The following is a 17501-nucleotide window of genomic DNA, read 5'->3' on the forward strand; positions in this document are numbered from 1 at the left end:
TTACTGGGCTTATTAAAAAAACAACTGTAAATTATTTTCTCAAGCCCTGAAACTATTTTTACCACAGCCCAAAAGTGCATGCATAAGAAGTATCAGACTAAATTACATTTAGAACACAACTTTTTTCGCTAAAAAAAGCGTAGTCGAGAATAAAATTACTTTATTTTTTAAAATTCTGGGGGGTGATTTTTTTTTCAAATTTCTCAAAAGGAGGCGATTTCGTAAATTAGTTTGGGAAACCCTGGTCTAAGCTATGAATGTAAAGCGTTAGTCAACTTTCAAACTTTTAATATGCATTAAAACTAGATTATTAAAGTGTTATTGATCGAACTGTTTATCTAGTTTAAGCTAAAAGTGTATAAACTTTAGTCATTATAAACACACGTATGACTATGTTATAAGTTTTTTTATTTATATTTGGTACAAGCTGATTAAAAACTTTAGTATGTTCATATGTTAAATAAAAAATAAGAGTTTATTATACTTTATTTAAAAAATTTCTCAGTGGATAAAGTTATACAGTTTTGACTTTTTGCTTATTTATAGTATTTTATATTTATGTTTGTTAAATCGCAAATATTGATTTTAATATGTTTAAGTTTTAAAAACTTTATATATAATTATGTTTTATTTATATAAAATTTATAAACTGCGGTTAATAAGTTGCTTACTTTTTAAACAATCAGCTATTGAAAACTTAAAATGCTTAAAAACTTTTAAAAGTTATTAGCAAACAACACCACAAACAACTACAAACAACGAGTACAAAAGTTTATGACTAATTTTTTACTTCCGTTGTTGATAGCACTAAAAAAAGGTCATTAGTATTCAACGCTAAACTTATAATCTAGACTGTTGCTAAAAGCAGAGATGATTTGATTTGTTTAAATAGATTTAGTTGCAGAAAATAAGTAAAAAAGAAGTTTTATAAAAACAGTTAGATAAAAGTTTAACAGTTTTAGAAATTGTAACAATATAATACTTATTAGAAAAATTTAAATTATTTTTTCTCGAATATTAGACATTTAAGATAAAAAATCCAAAATCTTGCAGAGAATTTAGAGTTGTATTCCTAGTTTTATTCTAAAGTGTTTTTGAGATTAATCTTATAGATTGTACAATGTGTTTAGAAGAAAGTTTTATGGTTTTTATGCTTAACTTAATATTTTTGTTTAATTCTTTATATAAACTTTTTATAAAATACATAAAAGTTTTAACTTTATTAAAAATTTTGATTTAAACGTATAAATACTTCATTTTATCAAAAACAAAAAATCAAATACTTTAGAAAAAAAAGTTATTTTAAAGTATAAAAGTTTTATTTATTTTTTGAATATTACTTTTTACATTCCTTAAAAAGTTTATAGAAAATAAAAAACAATATTTAGTTATTATTAAATAAAAAAGCTTTTTATGAAAATAGTTTGCTAGTAAAGGAAATGAATTATCCTGTTAACAAGTTAGTTTTAGCTGATATAAATATTTAAAATTATCTTATCCTTTTAAAATAATTTTTACTTAAAAAAAAAACTATAAGTAAATTATTAAACTATTTTTTGTTGTGGTAAATTTTCGAGTTCTGAAATGTGTAATTAAATTACTTAGAGTTAAAATAAATTCTTAGAGCTTTTATTTAAGCTTCTCTTAATGTTGCTATTTAAAAACATACTAAAATATTTTGCATTCTTTTCGTCTTAATTTATTCGTTGCAAAGTCTGATAAAAATTAAATAAAAAGTAGTAACTACTGAAGAATGCATTTTCAAAAGTTTTTAAGCAGTAAAAATTATTTCAGCCTAAGTGTAGAACAAAGTTCAATTTTGAGCTTCAAAAATATCAACTATTATGTAAAAGGTAAGCATTGTCAGCAAAAGTTACATGGGTTATTTTATTGTTTTTAGTTGTTATAATAACTTAATATATATCGAAGCATATGTAATAAATTACAGTTTAAAATTTTAATTGCTCCTTCTAATTTTTTTAACTTTAATTATATATTATATTTAACGAACTTCTAGGATTTAAATGATATTTTTTTTTAATGTTGCCGATAAAAAAAAAAAAAACAACTTCTGGATGCATGTGCTTGGTAATTGGATTTACTATGTTAATTAATTTAAATGCATACTGCACTAAACTAATTTTAAGCTTTTTTTAAGCTTTACAAAAACTTTAGACAAAAAATCGAGTGACAAGAAAGGAAAGCATGTGCTTAAAGACTTAAGGTAAAGGCGATCATTTATTATGTTTAAACATTTACTACTCTACAACTCATTAAACTAAATTTAAAGATTCCATACAAGCTCTTTAGTAGTTAATTCTCAGCTTTTAATAATAAATTGTTTTTATACAGGGGGATAATGAAGCCAGGATTGAACGCCATCGTAGGACCTACCGGATCGGGAAAAACCTCGTTAGTTTGTACTATGCACACATTTAGTTCTGTAATAAAAAATATTTTCTAGAGCCAAACGAACGCTAATTAAACTGCTAAATTTTACTTTTCACCTTGAAAATTTTCGCCAGTCATCAACTGGTAAAGCTTTTATGTTTGACTGGTTGATTTTGCAAGGAATCCTGACAACAAACACAAATCAGTAAATTTGTTTGTGTTTGAGGTTCTACGTTTTGGCTGTTTTTATTATGAAGCAATTTATACAAAGATTAAAATTATTCGATCCACATTGAATTCTAATTTAAACATTTCTAAAAACTAAAAACTTTAAAAGATTTTAGAAGTTTTATAAAGAATAATTTATTTTAAAGAGAAATTGTTTTGCTAAAGGAATGAAGACTGTTGTCTTTGTACTTTTAAGCAACTTTTATTTTTATTACTGGTCTATTTTGATTTGAGTAAAAATAAAGTTTTATAAGTACAAACAAATGAAGTTTCCAGTTATATTTTAAAACTTATTGTTATTTTAAACAGGCTTTAATGCTTGCGGTTATTAGCTTCTAAAAGAAATAGGATAATTTATGTGTACTGTTTATTATAGCTTGAACTAAAATTTTACAACACACAAAACGATTTCATATTTTAAAAATAAAGTTTTCTGTTATGAATTTAATTTATAACTAATATATTTAGATTTCCTATCCTATAAATTTTTATTAGTTAAAAAACACTTAGTTTTAAGTCATTATTAAAAATTTAGAGTTAACTTAAACTTCGTACCAACAATAAATTTTAGCTGTTACAAGTAATAATTCTAGAGAAAAAATTAACATTTGTGTAAACGGATAATGTGGCTATAATTAAATTGTAAATTTTACAAAACTCAATAGTAGTCAAGCGGTGTAGTTTGTTTGTAAAGATAATTTGAATTGTTGTTTACAAACAACTATTACTTACAGTCTTTTAGATGTCTTAGCTGGCCGTAAAAATCTGGAAAACGTCAGCGGTGAAATCAAATTGAATGGAAGCGTTTTACCTGAAAATTTTAAAAGAATTAGCGGGTATGTACTTCAGGTTTGCTGAATTGTTGGTATTGAAAAAAAATATGTATTTTTGTTTATTTAAAGCCTAAAAAACATGGTTTCGCAAAAAGCAGACTGATTTTAAATCTAAAATTTTATTTTTGATCATCTTTAAAATACTGTTTAAAGAGTTTTATCAACCTACCGAAAAGTAACTATTTTTCAAGCGTTAACCATAAAGGATTAAATACTTTAAAGAAAATTCTATGGTTACTTAACGTTCATAAAATATGATTTATCCTAATTTTTTTAAGTTAAACAAGTTTAAGAGTACAGTTTAAGTAGGTTTTTATTTATATTGTACTACGATTGACAATCTTTCTTTATTTTAAATTAGAAATGTAATCAGTTCAAATTATGTCAGTACCTTTGTACAACCAAAGTTTTGCTAATCATAATCAAAACCAATCACCAACAAAACAAAATTCCCCCAAACAGAAAGACAACTTAATGGGAACGCTGACGGTGAGGGAGAACCTGATGTTCTATGCCAGCTTGCGGTTGCCATCAAAAATTTTGGTCGATCAGAAAAAGCAGCTGGTCGATAGAGTCCTCGAAGATCTGGCAATATGCCATTGCGCTGATACAAGAGTTTATTCCGGAATTATTACATTTTAAAAAAATCTAAATTTGTAAAACAAGAGTTTGAGTAAATACTATTACTTTTGTTATAGTAAAACCTGTTTCATATTTTTTTTAATTTTTAAGTTTCGTGCTGTATTAAATATTTGAAACTAAGTCAGAATCATTATGTTGTATTCTGAATTTTACTGGTAACGATCTTAACAACCTACCTTGAAAAAAAAAACGAGATAAGGTAAAATCAACATACAAAAGTGCTTAAGTTAGATTTTAAACTCGACAATAAATGTTTCAAACTATCTAATAATATTTTTTTTTAGACCGGTTTTATAATTAGTATAACTAATTTTTGAATTTTTAAGTTTAATGCTATGGCGAAAAACTAAAAGTTAATTTAGCTTGTTACGTTTCACTCTGAATTCTAATACCGACAGTCTTAAATGTAATAACTTTGTTATAGGTTAAAGAACACAGCCATTCAAAAAATAAAATTTTTTAAACTAACTAAATTATAAGTTATATTAAAAAGCTACCTAAGATCACTTTTCAACAAACTAGATCTCCAAAATTCAAAGGTAGGACATTTTACTAACTGACAAAAAGCGTTTATTAAAGATACCTACGATAATTCCTTACAACTAATATAAAAACCCATAAACAAGATAAATTTTTATATAAATAAACATAATGTTCCAAGGTAGGAGACAACAACCTGCGGGGGATCAGCAGCGGGGAGATGAAGAGAGCGTGCATCGCGGTGGAGCTGATCACGAGACCTTCAGTCGTCTTCCTCGACGAACCGACCACCGGGCTGGACAGCGCCACCGCCCGTGACGTCATCACGCTGCTGCACGAGTCAGTTGTGACGTCATAGTTGCAAATTGTAAACTTAGAACCAAAATGATAATGGGAAGAGCTTATATACATTAGTAACTTTTTCAGCAATGTAACAGATAAAATATTATTCGATTAAAAGTATTGCAATTAGTCTAGAGCTGCACAAGTCAGTTGTGACGTCATAATTAGTTTGTGAGCAAAGTTATGTGCGAAGTATGTAATAAATAAAATCTTGAAATAATAAAAAAAATTAAATGTGAAGCGTTATCATACCTTTCACAATGAAGAAAGCTAACCTCAGAAAAGTTTAAATGTTTGTCTTTTAGATTGTGCAACATAAAATTTGCTGAAAAATATACATAGTGACTTTTAAAGAGTAATTTGAAGGATAACAAAGCAGATTGTTTGTTTTTGAAATTTTTGTCAAGTACTTATGTTGTTTACTTTAATAGTAATAAAAATATATTTTATGACTGTACAATAACTTGCTTGTTTCAAACACAAATAAACTAGGATTTAGTATCATGATCTATATAAAGGAAGCTTTCTTTACGCAAACGTGTTTTTTCTTCTAGAAATGTTAGTTTTTCTTTTATAATTTTCAATTAAAGTTAAAAAATACTTTAAGTACCTGTATCATTGAGTAAATATTTTATAGCACTGTTGAATGTAAGCCAATAAAAATAAATCTTTACTTAAAGTTGCTAATCTGAGGTACAAATATTCGGTTTTTGTTAAAACCATAACTTTAACCTATTACTTTTTTTCAGTTTGTCGAAGCAGGGCAGAACGATAGTATTTTCAATACACCAGCCGAGGTATCTTATATTCAGTTCGTTCGACACGATTACGCTGCTTGCCAGAGGAAGAATGGTTTACCATGGACCAACGACGCAAGCCTTGCCCCATTTCACTTCGCTTGGTACGATAAAAAGTTGTTTACAAGCATTAGTGCAATGCATTTTAATAAGGATAGTGTGAACTATATCTTTATGTTTTTGTAATGATTAAATTTTGTTTAACAAGAAAATAGCTAAAGCATGTTAAAGAAGCGTATATATTTATTAATTTTTTTGATGAGATTTTCTTACTTAATTTTTAAATGCTTTAGACATTGAAATCGTAGCAAAAATTTTTAGCAAGAGTTAACCTTTGACTCTGATCATAGTAAACTTCCTCAAATCCTTCCTCACATTAGAAGTAAAACATTTTCTAAACCAATAAAAGTATTATAACTTATTCTAATATATCAAACAGCTCATGAAAAATAACACTTTACAATTTATTTTTTAAAGTAATTTAAAAAAAAAACACTACGCAGACCACAAATATACTTATATTTCTGTTTATAACAACCAAATTGAAAGGATTTAGTTTTAGTAAGGATTAAAATAAATCCTAAAACATATACGTTTAAAAAAACCTGTTATCCTTGAATAAAATATTCCTTTAAACATTAAATTTACAATGAATTAAATTAAAGTAGTAATAATATGTTGGTAGGCTGCAGTAGAACTGTTTTGCAACTTTTTCATTTATTTTACTTTGCAAATGAAAAAACCAGCAATAATTGAGCAATAGATTTATTCGTTTTATTAACTCACGTTACCCGAACAATAATTAGATACAACTTTTGATTTATCAAAATAAAGTTAATAAAAAAGTAAACTTAAATCTAACAAAAAAATACTTTGGCCAAAAAAAATTTGGACTGTGTTGCTGCAGCTGACATATAAAATTTGGTTTGTGATAACTCACTTTGCCTTAAATACGTTTTAAATAATTAATTGTAAATTAATTTCTTAATCACTACGTGTCCTTTATATTTTCAAAACCATCGACTTTTGATAAAATGACAAGCTATTTGCTCGGAATATCAAAAATGTAGACAATTAAATTGTTTACAACACCAACTTGTACAATAAAAATAAATATAATAACTATTATTTGAAAGGGTACCGATGCGAGGAACACAACAATCCAGCCGACTTCTTTCTCGACATCGTCAACGGTGACGCTTCCAAATATGACGTCACAATCGACACAATTGAGCAGATGAGTAAAACCGATGAGGAGTGTTGTGAAATGGCCAGGACATTGAACGAAAAGTATTTGAGTTCGGATGCAAGCAAGACTACTGAAAAAGAATTTGAAGCGGTTTGTAAAAGTTAGTTTGTAAAAAACTTTAAAAATGTATATTTTTTAATTAATATAAAAAACAAATTCCGTTTTTGGCTGAGCAATTAAGCCTTTATTAATAAACTATACTAACCGAATACAAACTTTTATTAAAATTATTATTTGATTTTATGTTTTTCTAAGTTTAATAATAAATTTATTTATTTACACAAAGGCAACGACGTTTCACCCCTAAGGGATCTTCAGGCCTGCAAAATAAAATAAAAATAAGACGATGGATAACTAAAAATATATAATAATGCAAGACATTATAATCAAATTCAAATTAAATTAAAAATTATAATATCAATACAGTATTATTACTAAATAGTTAAATTTACAAAATTAAAAACAATAGTAATGAAAAAATAATATTAAATTATAAATAGCATTTGTACTTATTATAATTGATATGTTTTATACAGATTTAGATTTAGCTTATAACAACACAAAAAAAAATGGCATTTAACAAATAAGGGTACAAGCAAAAACAAAAATAAGTAATAAAAGTTTTAAATACGCTAAGTTTTAAAATAAAATTTCCTAAAGTGCGGGCAGGCGTAGAAGAGCTCTTATCTTTTGTTTAAAATTCGTTTCTTGTTAGCAAGTACTATTTCAATTTTTCCAGGTTGCAAGTCTTGCAGATTTTACTTATATTTTTTATTTACTAATCTTTTGAATGATGCTCCACCTTAAATCGTAGCAAGTGTTATTGTTTTTTAATCTCCAAATGTACTTGGAAAGTTCTGTTGCCTTGTTTTTTTCTTTCCTAATATCACTAATGTGTGCATACCATCTCTTCTTAAATTGGCCTCCCGTGGATCCTATATATTCCTTTTTTTTGATCTGACTAGTGATTGTTGTCTTATAAAACATTCTCCTGCAAGCATTTACCACTTAAGGGGCATAATCTTTATCGCTGCAGTTACACGTCTTATTCTCTTGGTCGTTCTTATGATTCAATTCACTTAGTATCTTGTTGTTGTGGCCACTTATTAATGATCTAACATTTTCCATACAACAGTATGATATTTTGCAATTGTAGAACTTATGAAACAGGTAAATGCAAGGACTATTCCTTGGGCACAACAGGTCTCAACAAGTTTAATGTCGGAGACAAAGTTCTCTTGAAGATATTTTTCATGCTCTCTGTTTTGAAATGTTTGTCAATTAGTTCTAAGAATTTTCTCCCAATGTTAGTTTTAACTGATTGGCAGTATGGGGGATTAAAAAACACAATTTTTCTTCTTCGTTTACGTTTCTTTTTGTCAAGAGGGTTTGTTTTGTTTTCATATTTAAGTTTGTGTTTAAAGTTTGATTGGAGTAGAGAAATTTGATAGCTATGCTTTGTATTATCAAAGGTTCTTTGGTCTGTAGACAGCCTATTTAACCTTTTCTCTATCATTTTGGGTAGGTTTTTCTTGATTATCGTCGGATGGTTGGAGTTATTGTTGATGTATCTGACTGAGGAGATTTCTTTTCTCTATGGCATAAGACAACTGTTGGTTAGGTCTAATGTGATGTCCAAGAAGTTGCATCTAGTCATACCAATTTCCATTGTGATGTTAAAACCGATGTCTTTAAAGGTCTTTATCGTTTGCTTTTTTATGTTATCAAGGTCCTAATTGTTTTTGTGCTTGATGATTGCCAAACCATCATCCCTATAAAGGCCTATCTTGTTTGACATGTATGTTTTCTCTAATCTATCAAGAATGTATAGGCCAATAAGGTCGCATAACTCAGCTTCGAAGTACGAACCCATAGGGACGTCGAAAGATGATTCTTGATCTTTCTTGGTCCACACTTTTCCGTCTTAGGTGAGCACTGAATTACATGTGTGGGTTATAATGTTCACATCTTCTTTTTAATTTTGCTGGCCTGAAGATCCCTTAGGGGTGAAACGTCGTTGCTTTTGTGTAAATAAATAAATTTAATATTAACTTTGTCTCCGAAATTAAACTTGTTGAGACCTGTTGTGCCCAAGGAATAGTCCTTGCATTTACCTTATTTCTAAGTTTAAAACTTATAAACTTTTTTTTTGTTTATGTAAAAGCTTTTAAAGAAAAGTTCAATTAAAAATATAAATTTACAGCTAAAGAAACAGTTTCCGTAGCACTAGTAGTTTTTGATTTAGTTACATCCAAATTTTTCTGATGTTGACAAAAAATGATAGAGTCAAACACTGTATAAAAATTCTAGCTATTTTATTTTATAGAGAACTATGATTATTTCTAAACTTTTGATATGGGTCTATTTTTTTTTTACCATATCATACTTTTTGTAAATTCCTTTTATGCTTTGAAATCTAAAGAAGTTGTTTAAGCCCTAGTACCTTAGTATTAATTTAATTGATTTTTTACTTAAGTTCAAAATTAAATTTTAGTTTAAATTCAGTTAAAACAGTAGCAAAACTTCTTTTTAAAGAAAAAATTTAAACTTGTTTTATAATGTTGACAATAATCATAAAATAAAATATAATTACAAACAATGAGAAAGAAACAGAGTTAGGCAACTTTTTTGAATATATAAAGTAATACTATTTTTTATAATAATAAAAACACAATAAAAACTAAACTTTTCCAAAACTAAAGCATTAAGAAAATACTTCTTTTGAATTTAATTTTTTCAGTGTTTATATATTATAGATATAGTTCAGTTTAATATTTAAATGCTTTGTAAACTTATGTCGTACAAAACTATTGTTTAAACAATCAAACACTGGATAATTGCAGGCCAGATAAGTGAGAACTTGTTTCACTCAGATGATGACGTCAACGCGTTTCGTCACCAACTGAAGGTACTTTTGAAGAGGGATTTTCTCAGTCTCGTCAGGAACCGAACTCGTCTGTTTATCAACGTATGTTTATGATTAAAACAAAGTGGTATTGTTATCAATAAAATACTTTATATACAATTGATTGTATTTTTATTTTATAACCGGTGAAGTAGTATTTTTTTCTAAATTGTTTAGTTATAAATGACTGTTAGTAATAACTTTTAGAGTATTAAGAAGCTTAATTTATTTTTTGTCAATTAATATGCTTAAAAAGTACTTTGTCTAAAAGTCTTTAATTATTTTATCAAGTACTTTTTAACTATTTTTTGACTAGCTAAAAGGTATTTTTTCTAATTTGTATTTTAGTTACTACATAAAATTGAAATACATCACGTCTAAAATGAGAGTTGTTTTATATTTTCTAGCCTAAAAAATCTAAATAATCCATAATACACAAAATATTCTTTTACTTAACTTTGTTTTAGATTTTTAAACCTTTTAATGTTTATTGATGAATAATTTATCAATAAAAAACTGTTTTTGCAAAATAACTTGTCAACGTTTTACAATACAAATATGATAAATACTTAAATATTATTTACTAACTATTGTACTGATTAAAAAGTTAACATAATAATATGAGATTGTTTTTTTTTAAGATAACCAAAGTCAAAACTGTACGTTCTTAAAATCAATTTTGTTTACATGTTTTAATAAAATAGGTAGAAGTATGTAAAAAATGTTATTATCAAAAATACACATTACAATAAGTTAATTACAAAAATGAAAATATTTTTAAAAACTAATTTTAAACAATTTGTACTATAAAGACAAATACTACAAAATAGAATCTAGCATATCTGAAAAATTTGCAAGAATTAACAAAGATTAATTTATCCAACAGCCTTGTTCAATTATCAAATCAATATGCTCGGATAAGTTGTACCCGAATAAAGTTATAAAAATACTCTATTTTTAATGAACACCACGAAATTATTTATTTTTATTTAATTTTGATTATTTAAAAAAACTGCAGTCTAATAATGCTGTAAATACATTACAATAAGTTATTGTAATTATTGCCACATATTCTGTAATCATTTAATTGAACTTTTGCCTAAGTAGATATTGAATATTTATATGTACTTAAACCAGCATATAATTGCAGGTAGGATTGAACATTGTATTCGGCTTTTTTTACGGTATTTTATTCTTTCAATTAGGGCACAAACTAGTCCCAGACTTGCAAAACAGGTAAGTAAGTTGTCTGTGCATGTTCCAATCTTATTTAAAAAAATTTAATTAGACCAGAATTAAACTCAAGGTATACTTTTTTATTTACTTTTTAATTCACGCTAAAAAAGTTTTCTACTTTCTTTTTGTTCTACAGTTAAGTATTGTGATCTAAAAATAATTGTGTATACTATTTTTAAAGTTGGTAAAAAAGCATATTAGCTTTAAAAATAAAATTCGATTTCCAGTTACTACAATTTTTTCAACAGGCTTGGAGTTTTGTATGGTTTTATTCTCTATTTATTTTTTGGCTCGCCTAGTGCCATGGAAGTTTTTCATGAAGAAAAAGTACTTTTTGCGTGAGTTTTCAGGTATTACAATAAAAACTCAAGTATTTTTATTATGTCAAATGTCTAACACTGACTGTTTAGAACTTTATCTAAACAAAGTTTAGCATTAGATAAATATAAAAATTAACAATTTATTTGAGCTTTAAAATATATCATAATCAAAATTTCTATACAATGAGATTTTTGAATATGAAAAAGAAATCAGTAAACATATTTATTAAGCAATTTTATTTTGGATTAATTAATAAAATAGTTTTAATTGAAAAAATTCTTAAATTACTAATTTATCACACTACAACAACTTTTATAGGAATTATCATATTACATTTAAGTATAAAAATCATCAAACCAAGTTCCCAATATTATTGTAAACACTGTTATTTTAAGAGGAAAGTAATTAAAAGTCAAAGTTATTTTCCTTGTAAAAAGAATTTTTTTATTTGTTTTTGTTTTGCAACAATATACTTTAGACACGAGCACGCTTCAGGCTACTACAGGGTAAGCGCCTATTTCATATCTAAATTTCTGATTAAGTTTATTCCATTTTATTATTTGGCACCGCTATTATTCTCGACTGTGACGTATTGGATGGTAGGTAGGTTAAAATGTCTTAGTTGCTAATTTTTAAATTGCAGTAGTTGAATAAAATTTTTGTCAAAGACAAATTTGATTTAAAACAAATATTATTTGATACATAATTTGCAATTTATAGTAAAATTTTATCACGATATGTTTTCTTTCAATTTTTTTTTCCAAGTCTACTTTTTTTATTAGTAATTATATTTGTTCTAATGGTGTTTTTTTTTGTAACAATCTTTAATTTTCTCTATCTAGTTTTTATTTTTTTAAACTAGTTACGAAGATATTAGTTTTTATATTCATTTAAAAACTGGCTACGCAGGTTTTTCAATCGAGGGCTCGCTATCTTTTGACAATTTTAATAAGTCGGGGGAAAATGACCAGTAAAGCGGTGAATATAAAGTTTTCTACAGACACATTACATTGCTTTTTAGCTTGCTACTTTACAAATTTTAGCTTGTTTATCAGTATTTTACGTTGAGGTAAAGTAGACAATTTTGTTCTAGTAAAAAAAGAGATTAAGTGCTTAAGAGTTTACCAAAGTGGGCAATATCATCTTGTTTAATGAATTTTGGCTATCAGGGGTCAATAACTAGTAAGGCAGAAAATAGGTAATAAAATAACAAAGAGGCGATACCTAATAAAGGGAGCAACTTTTTTATTCCCAAAAAGAAGCTATTTTAAGAATTATTTTGGAAAATTTGATTTACAGCCATAAAATTAAGCTTAAACTTTGTAAATGTAAACTTTTTAACATGTTTTAGTTCTTTATTAAAATATTATGCAATTGAATTGAAATAAATCCTTTTCTGCATGTGTTGTTGTATGCTTTTAATTATAAATTATATAACAATTACGTTATAATATATATTTTTATTAATATTTAGTACAATATATAATTTAAATTATCTTTACTACCAACACCACATGCAGGTTTGAAAAGTGGAATCCAGGAGTTCGTGAAATTTCTGTCCATATTGGCGTCGGTGGCGTCTTGCGCGCTGGGCGTGACAGCTTTCATCACCAGCTACATGTCGTCGTTCCTGGCCGTGAGCAACGTCGTCAAGCTGTGGTACGCGTTCAATGTGGTCAGTTCAACTACTAACCTGTCTTTTATGTGGTGACAGGTCACAAATGCACGGGGCGTCACTTTTGCATGAGCTTTGGTTGTTCTAACCAAGAACTTTAACAACTTTTTATCAAAACGTTTTCCAATAGATAAATGTTTTTTGAAACTAGATTCCTTGTTTAAGCTTTAGTCAGTTCGTGCAAAAATGTTGCTCCGTGCATTCATGACACCTACTCATTGTTTGTACATTCAGCGTTGAGTAATGGAAGAACTTAGTTTTTTTAATTCGGTGTTTTGGAATTATTCCACTTATAAATAAAGTTATAAAACATAACATTTTTCTAACAGATGTTTGCGGGTTTTTTTGTGAATCTGGACAGCGTGCCAGCTTGGTTGTCATGGGTACGACACGTCAGCATTGCCAAATACGCATTCAATGTGAGTCACTGATTTTTTTAAGTCAGTAGTATATTTTTTGTTTCAAGTTCTTCAATGGCAACGGTAATCATGCTTAGTGTTGTTTTGTTAAAAATTAACATTTTTAGAAGATATACACTTTGTAATAAAGTTTGTAATATTTTATCATTTTACGCTCAAACTGGCACTTTTACAATTAAAAAAACATATTTTTTTAAAAACGTTAATATTGTTAAGTTGTACCAATTTATTAAAACTAATCTAAAAATTTAGCTTTAGCTTTTAAGTTCTTATAAATTGAAAGTACAATCTAAACAGGATTTACAGAGTTCATTTTTATAATTGCGCCCTGGCCCAAGTTTAAAAAGCTATGACCCCATTTAACCAGGAAATAGAAGACATTTTTTATTTAGGGTTCAAATAAGAAAAATAAAGATTTTCGTAGTTTGTAGATGTAGTTACCACGTGACTTTTTTACTCTTCATTTTTAACTCTAGAATGTCTTTTTTAATTTCAAATCTTTTATCAATTATCCCACAGTCTTTTTTTTTTACTCCTAACTACAAACTCCAGAACATCTATCGTAAGTAGTTTGATTACAGATTTGCTTGTTTTGCTTTTTACTTGTTAGAAATCAAATACTTTATAGCAAACCAAAGTTAGTAAAATAGACAACTAAAGAGTAAAAATTATAACACTGCCGTAAAATTTGAAAATCTCCCCACTCACAGTCTCGCCTCATTACTACCCTCCGATTTGATAAAAATGCCCAAAAAGGGCGATAAAGTCCCCTTTGTGAAACCCTAATTTTAAAACACTAGTAAATATTTAAATTTGAAAGAAAATATTTTTAATGCATGTAGTTTTTAAACTAGTTTTTCTAGCAATTTAAACTGAGCTTAGTAGCTTACGTGTACAACATTAACACTTTTATCATTAAATGGCAACCTTAAAATTTGAAAATACTTTCAAAAAAAAAAGTTTAGCTATTAAAATAAATTATATTTGTTTTAAATTATCTAAGTTAATCCGCATGTTTGACAAAACATCTATTTTTATTTCTAACTGAAGAAATTTAGATACTATTTTAACTAATTTTACTATAAAAAAACTTAATTTTCAAGTTAAATAAATGTCTAATTTGAAATAAAACATCTAAATATTCAGTTAATATTGATAAGAGTGTCTCTTAAAAGATTACTTCACTATACTAAAAGAAAAAGACTAAAGGTTTATGTGTGATACTTTTCTTTTTTACTTTCTTAACAGTTGTAACCAATATCTATTTCGATCGTCGGTAAAAAAGTTGGGATGTTCGCGACGTCAACAATAAATGACGAACTTCACCGCACGACCAACAACATCGTCCGAGACAACCTACAGTCTGTTTCATCCTTATTAGGACTCATCAGGCAGGCATAGTCGCAACAAACCGCTGTTGAGATCTTAACAAGTACTGAAGCGACCGTTTGTGAGTAAAGTTGAAAAAATTGACACAGCTAAATCATTCACAGCCCAACGTCTTATACATTGTCAGCTTGTTGTGATATTATAGTCTGTGCTCGTTTGATCAGTTTTAACAAATATTTATTTCAGCCTTCATCAACAAAGTGAGGTGTTTGCTCCATCAAAAACAAATAATTAACTTCACCACACGACCAAAAACAACAGTACTTTCAGTACTTTGTACTTAAGCCCACTTAATAAAATCTCAACAGCGGTTTCTTGCGACTATGCATGCCTAATGAGTCCTAATAAGGACTAAATCGGTCTGAGGTTGTCTCGGATGCTGTTGTTGTTGGTCGGTTGGTGGAGTTCATTATTTATTATGTAACAGCTGTGAAAATAAACTGATGTAACGCAGAAAATAGCATCTTTAAACCAACTTTCTGGTTTATATACGTTGCATTGAAAGTTCTCCTTTTCTCGTTTGAATTAAGACAAGCTAACGCAACTAAATCTTAAAGATATATTAGTACTTTAGAGCAGTAGACTTCAACCTTTTTTATAGCTGTGTACAGTAAACTACTGTAAAATACATTCTGTGCACACTAGACTAAACTATAAAAGTTTTAAGTTTTAGTTTTTTTTTGTGCACATTACGACTATTTCTATGCTCACTGCTGTGCACAGATGCACTCTGTGAAGACAACTGCTATAGGGTAACGTTAAAGTTTACAGCTTCACAATTTACATTTAAATTTTCAGTCTACTTAATTCGATATTTCAAAACTTTCAGGCGCTCGCAATCAACGAGTTCACCGAAAGTTCCTTCACCGAGTGCGTGGATCCCGATGGGTTGCCATCGAAAAGAAGTGCGGTCGTCACGCACAACTTACACTGCACCGAAATATTCCAGCAAAACGAAATGACCTGGTGCGTTTTGCTTTAAACGACAAAACTCACATAAAATAAAATCGTAACATTTTTTCATCTTAAATTTTTATTATAATTTATTATCCGATTTTTCTAAACGTTTTATTCTATTTACTTTTTTTAGTAAAATTGTAAGAAATATACTTTTTTTATTAACAATTCTTTTTTTTTAAATATTATATAATAGATCACTACTAATCATTATTTTTTGATTTCTTTCAATCATCCAATCAAATTTCAGCATTCGCACGACTGGCGAGTGTTTCCTCCAATCGCAGCTCGACATTGGCAACGGAATCACGTTGGACGGCAATTTGGTGTATTATTACGTCATAATTGTATTTTCCGTCGGCGTCGTGTTTTTGTTTATGACATACATGAGGCTTGCTCGCACCAAAGTTTACAGATGATGGAAAATTGAAAAACTACTGAAATTACTTATTATGATAATAAACTAGTGTATTTATAAAATAAAAATTTGCTATCTATTTGGTTTTGTTTACTTTATCTAAAATAAATAAGCTAAAACAGTTGAGTAAAAACAAACATCTTAAAAAAAATCAAATCTCTTGTAACATTCAAAATAATAATCCTTTAGCATACTTTAAGTGAATGCTTTATAGTCGCATAACAAATTAATTGTTAATATTAAGTACCACTCTAATTACTTAAGCAAAAAGAGATTAGTGCTATAAATAGTGTTGTTTTATAGTTTTATCTAAAATGTTTATCGTTGCAAAAGGTAAAGTTTTAAACCGTAGTTTCCTAAACTTTTTCGAAAAATCCCCCTTTAAAGAAATTATAAACGACATGGGCCCCCTCAAACAAGGTACACAAAAAACTATCATTAAAAACACTTAAGACTTTTTTTGCGGTCTTGTGCCTCCCCCTTTTACAACTTATGACCCCCTGTAAATTTTCCCATAATATCTAGTATAAGTTTCAAAACTACCATTCAAAACACCTAAGATCTTTTTTTTTGCTCTTCATTATCAACTCCAGAGTATCTGATGTAAGCTTCAAACTATGACCTAATTCCCCCTTCTTTGGCCCCGTGGCTGCCCATGGCCCACTTTGGGAAACCCTGTTTGAGACTGATGTTTATGTTTTACTATTAAAAAAAGTTCAATAAAAGGTTTTATAAAACAAAAGGTAAACATTCACAGTAATATTTATTTCTTTTTTAGCAATTTAAAGAACTTTGTATGTATGTTTTCAACTTATAAACATTTTTATTACATATTTTGTATCTTAAAAGTTTTAACTTTTATTCGTTTAAATAATAAAGTAATGATTTTTTTATTTCGAAGTTCAAAAAGTATGAGAAAACTTTCATATTGTTTACAAGTTATGAATATCGAGAAATGTTTTTTTAAGGTTAAAGATAACAATACATACGTTTTGGTAACAGCATATTTTGGCTAAACTTACAACTGCGAACAGCTTTTTCATCAATGAAAAATACAAAGAGCGAGCTGAGGACAAGGATAAATGATAACTATCTCAACGACGTCTTGTCATCTTCAACAAGTCTCCGGATATAATTAAACTTACGCAGGAAAAGCTTGCTCAGATGAAACAAGGTCTAAACCAGGGTTTCCCAAAGTGGGCGATATCACCCCCCTAGA

General features: G+C 27.9%; 1 protein-coding gene across 1 annotated transcript; it reads left to right on the top strand.

The window, feature by feature from the left end:
* The first annotated feature begins 1439 nt into the window (after positions 1 to 1439).
* Positions 1440 to 16283, top strand: LOC145836448 (broad substrate specificity ATP-binding cassette transporter ABCG2-like). Its single transcript, XM_082944247.1, has 13 exons — positions 1440 to 1459; positions 2353 to 2412; positions 3354 to 3468; positions 3915 to 4067; positions 4756 to 4913; positions 5666 to 5817; positions 6850 to 7062; positions 8133 to 8234; positions 9806 to 9916; positions 12945 to 13099; positions 13429 to 13518; positions 15737 to 15873; positions 16115 to 16283. The coding sequence occupies exons 1-13, from the start codon at positions 1440 to 1442 to the stop codon at positions 16281 to 16283; spliced, it is 1635 nt and encodes a 544-aa protein (XP_082800373.1).
* The last annotated feature ends 1218 nt before the right edge of the window (positions 16284 to 17501 follow it).

This window comes from Thalia democratica, chromosome 5 (assembly GCF_965202585.1).
Source record: "Thalia democratica chromosome 5, ktThaDemo2.hap1.1, whole genome shotgun sequence".
Lineage (NCBI taxonomy): Eukaryota > Metazoa > Chordata > Thaliacea > Salpida > Salpidae > Thalia > Thalia democratica.

Excerpts from the sequence above, each read along its gene's own strand:
- LOC145836448 (XM_082944247.1), top strand. The coding sequence starts at position 1,440 with ATGAATTATCCTGTTAACAA. Across the intron at positions 13,100-13,428 it reads TGTGGTACGCGTTCAATGTG|ATGTTTGCGGGTTTTTTTGT; the intron begins GTCAGTTCAACT and ends TTTTTCTAACAG. Across the intron at positions 15,874-16,114 it reads CAGCAAAACGAAATGACCTG|CATTCGCACGACTGGCGAGT; the intron begins GTGCGTTTTGCT and ends ATCAAATTTCAG.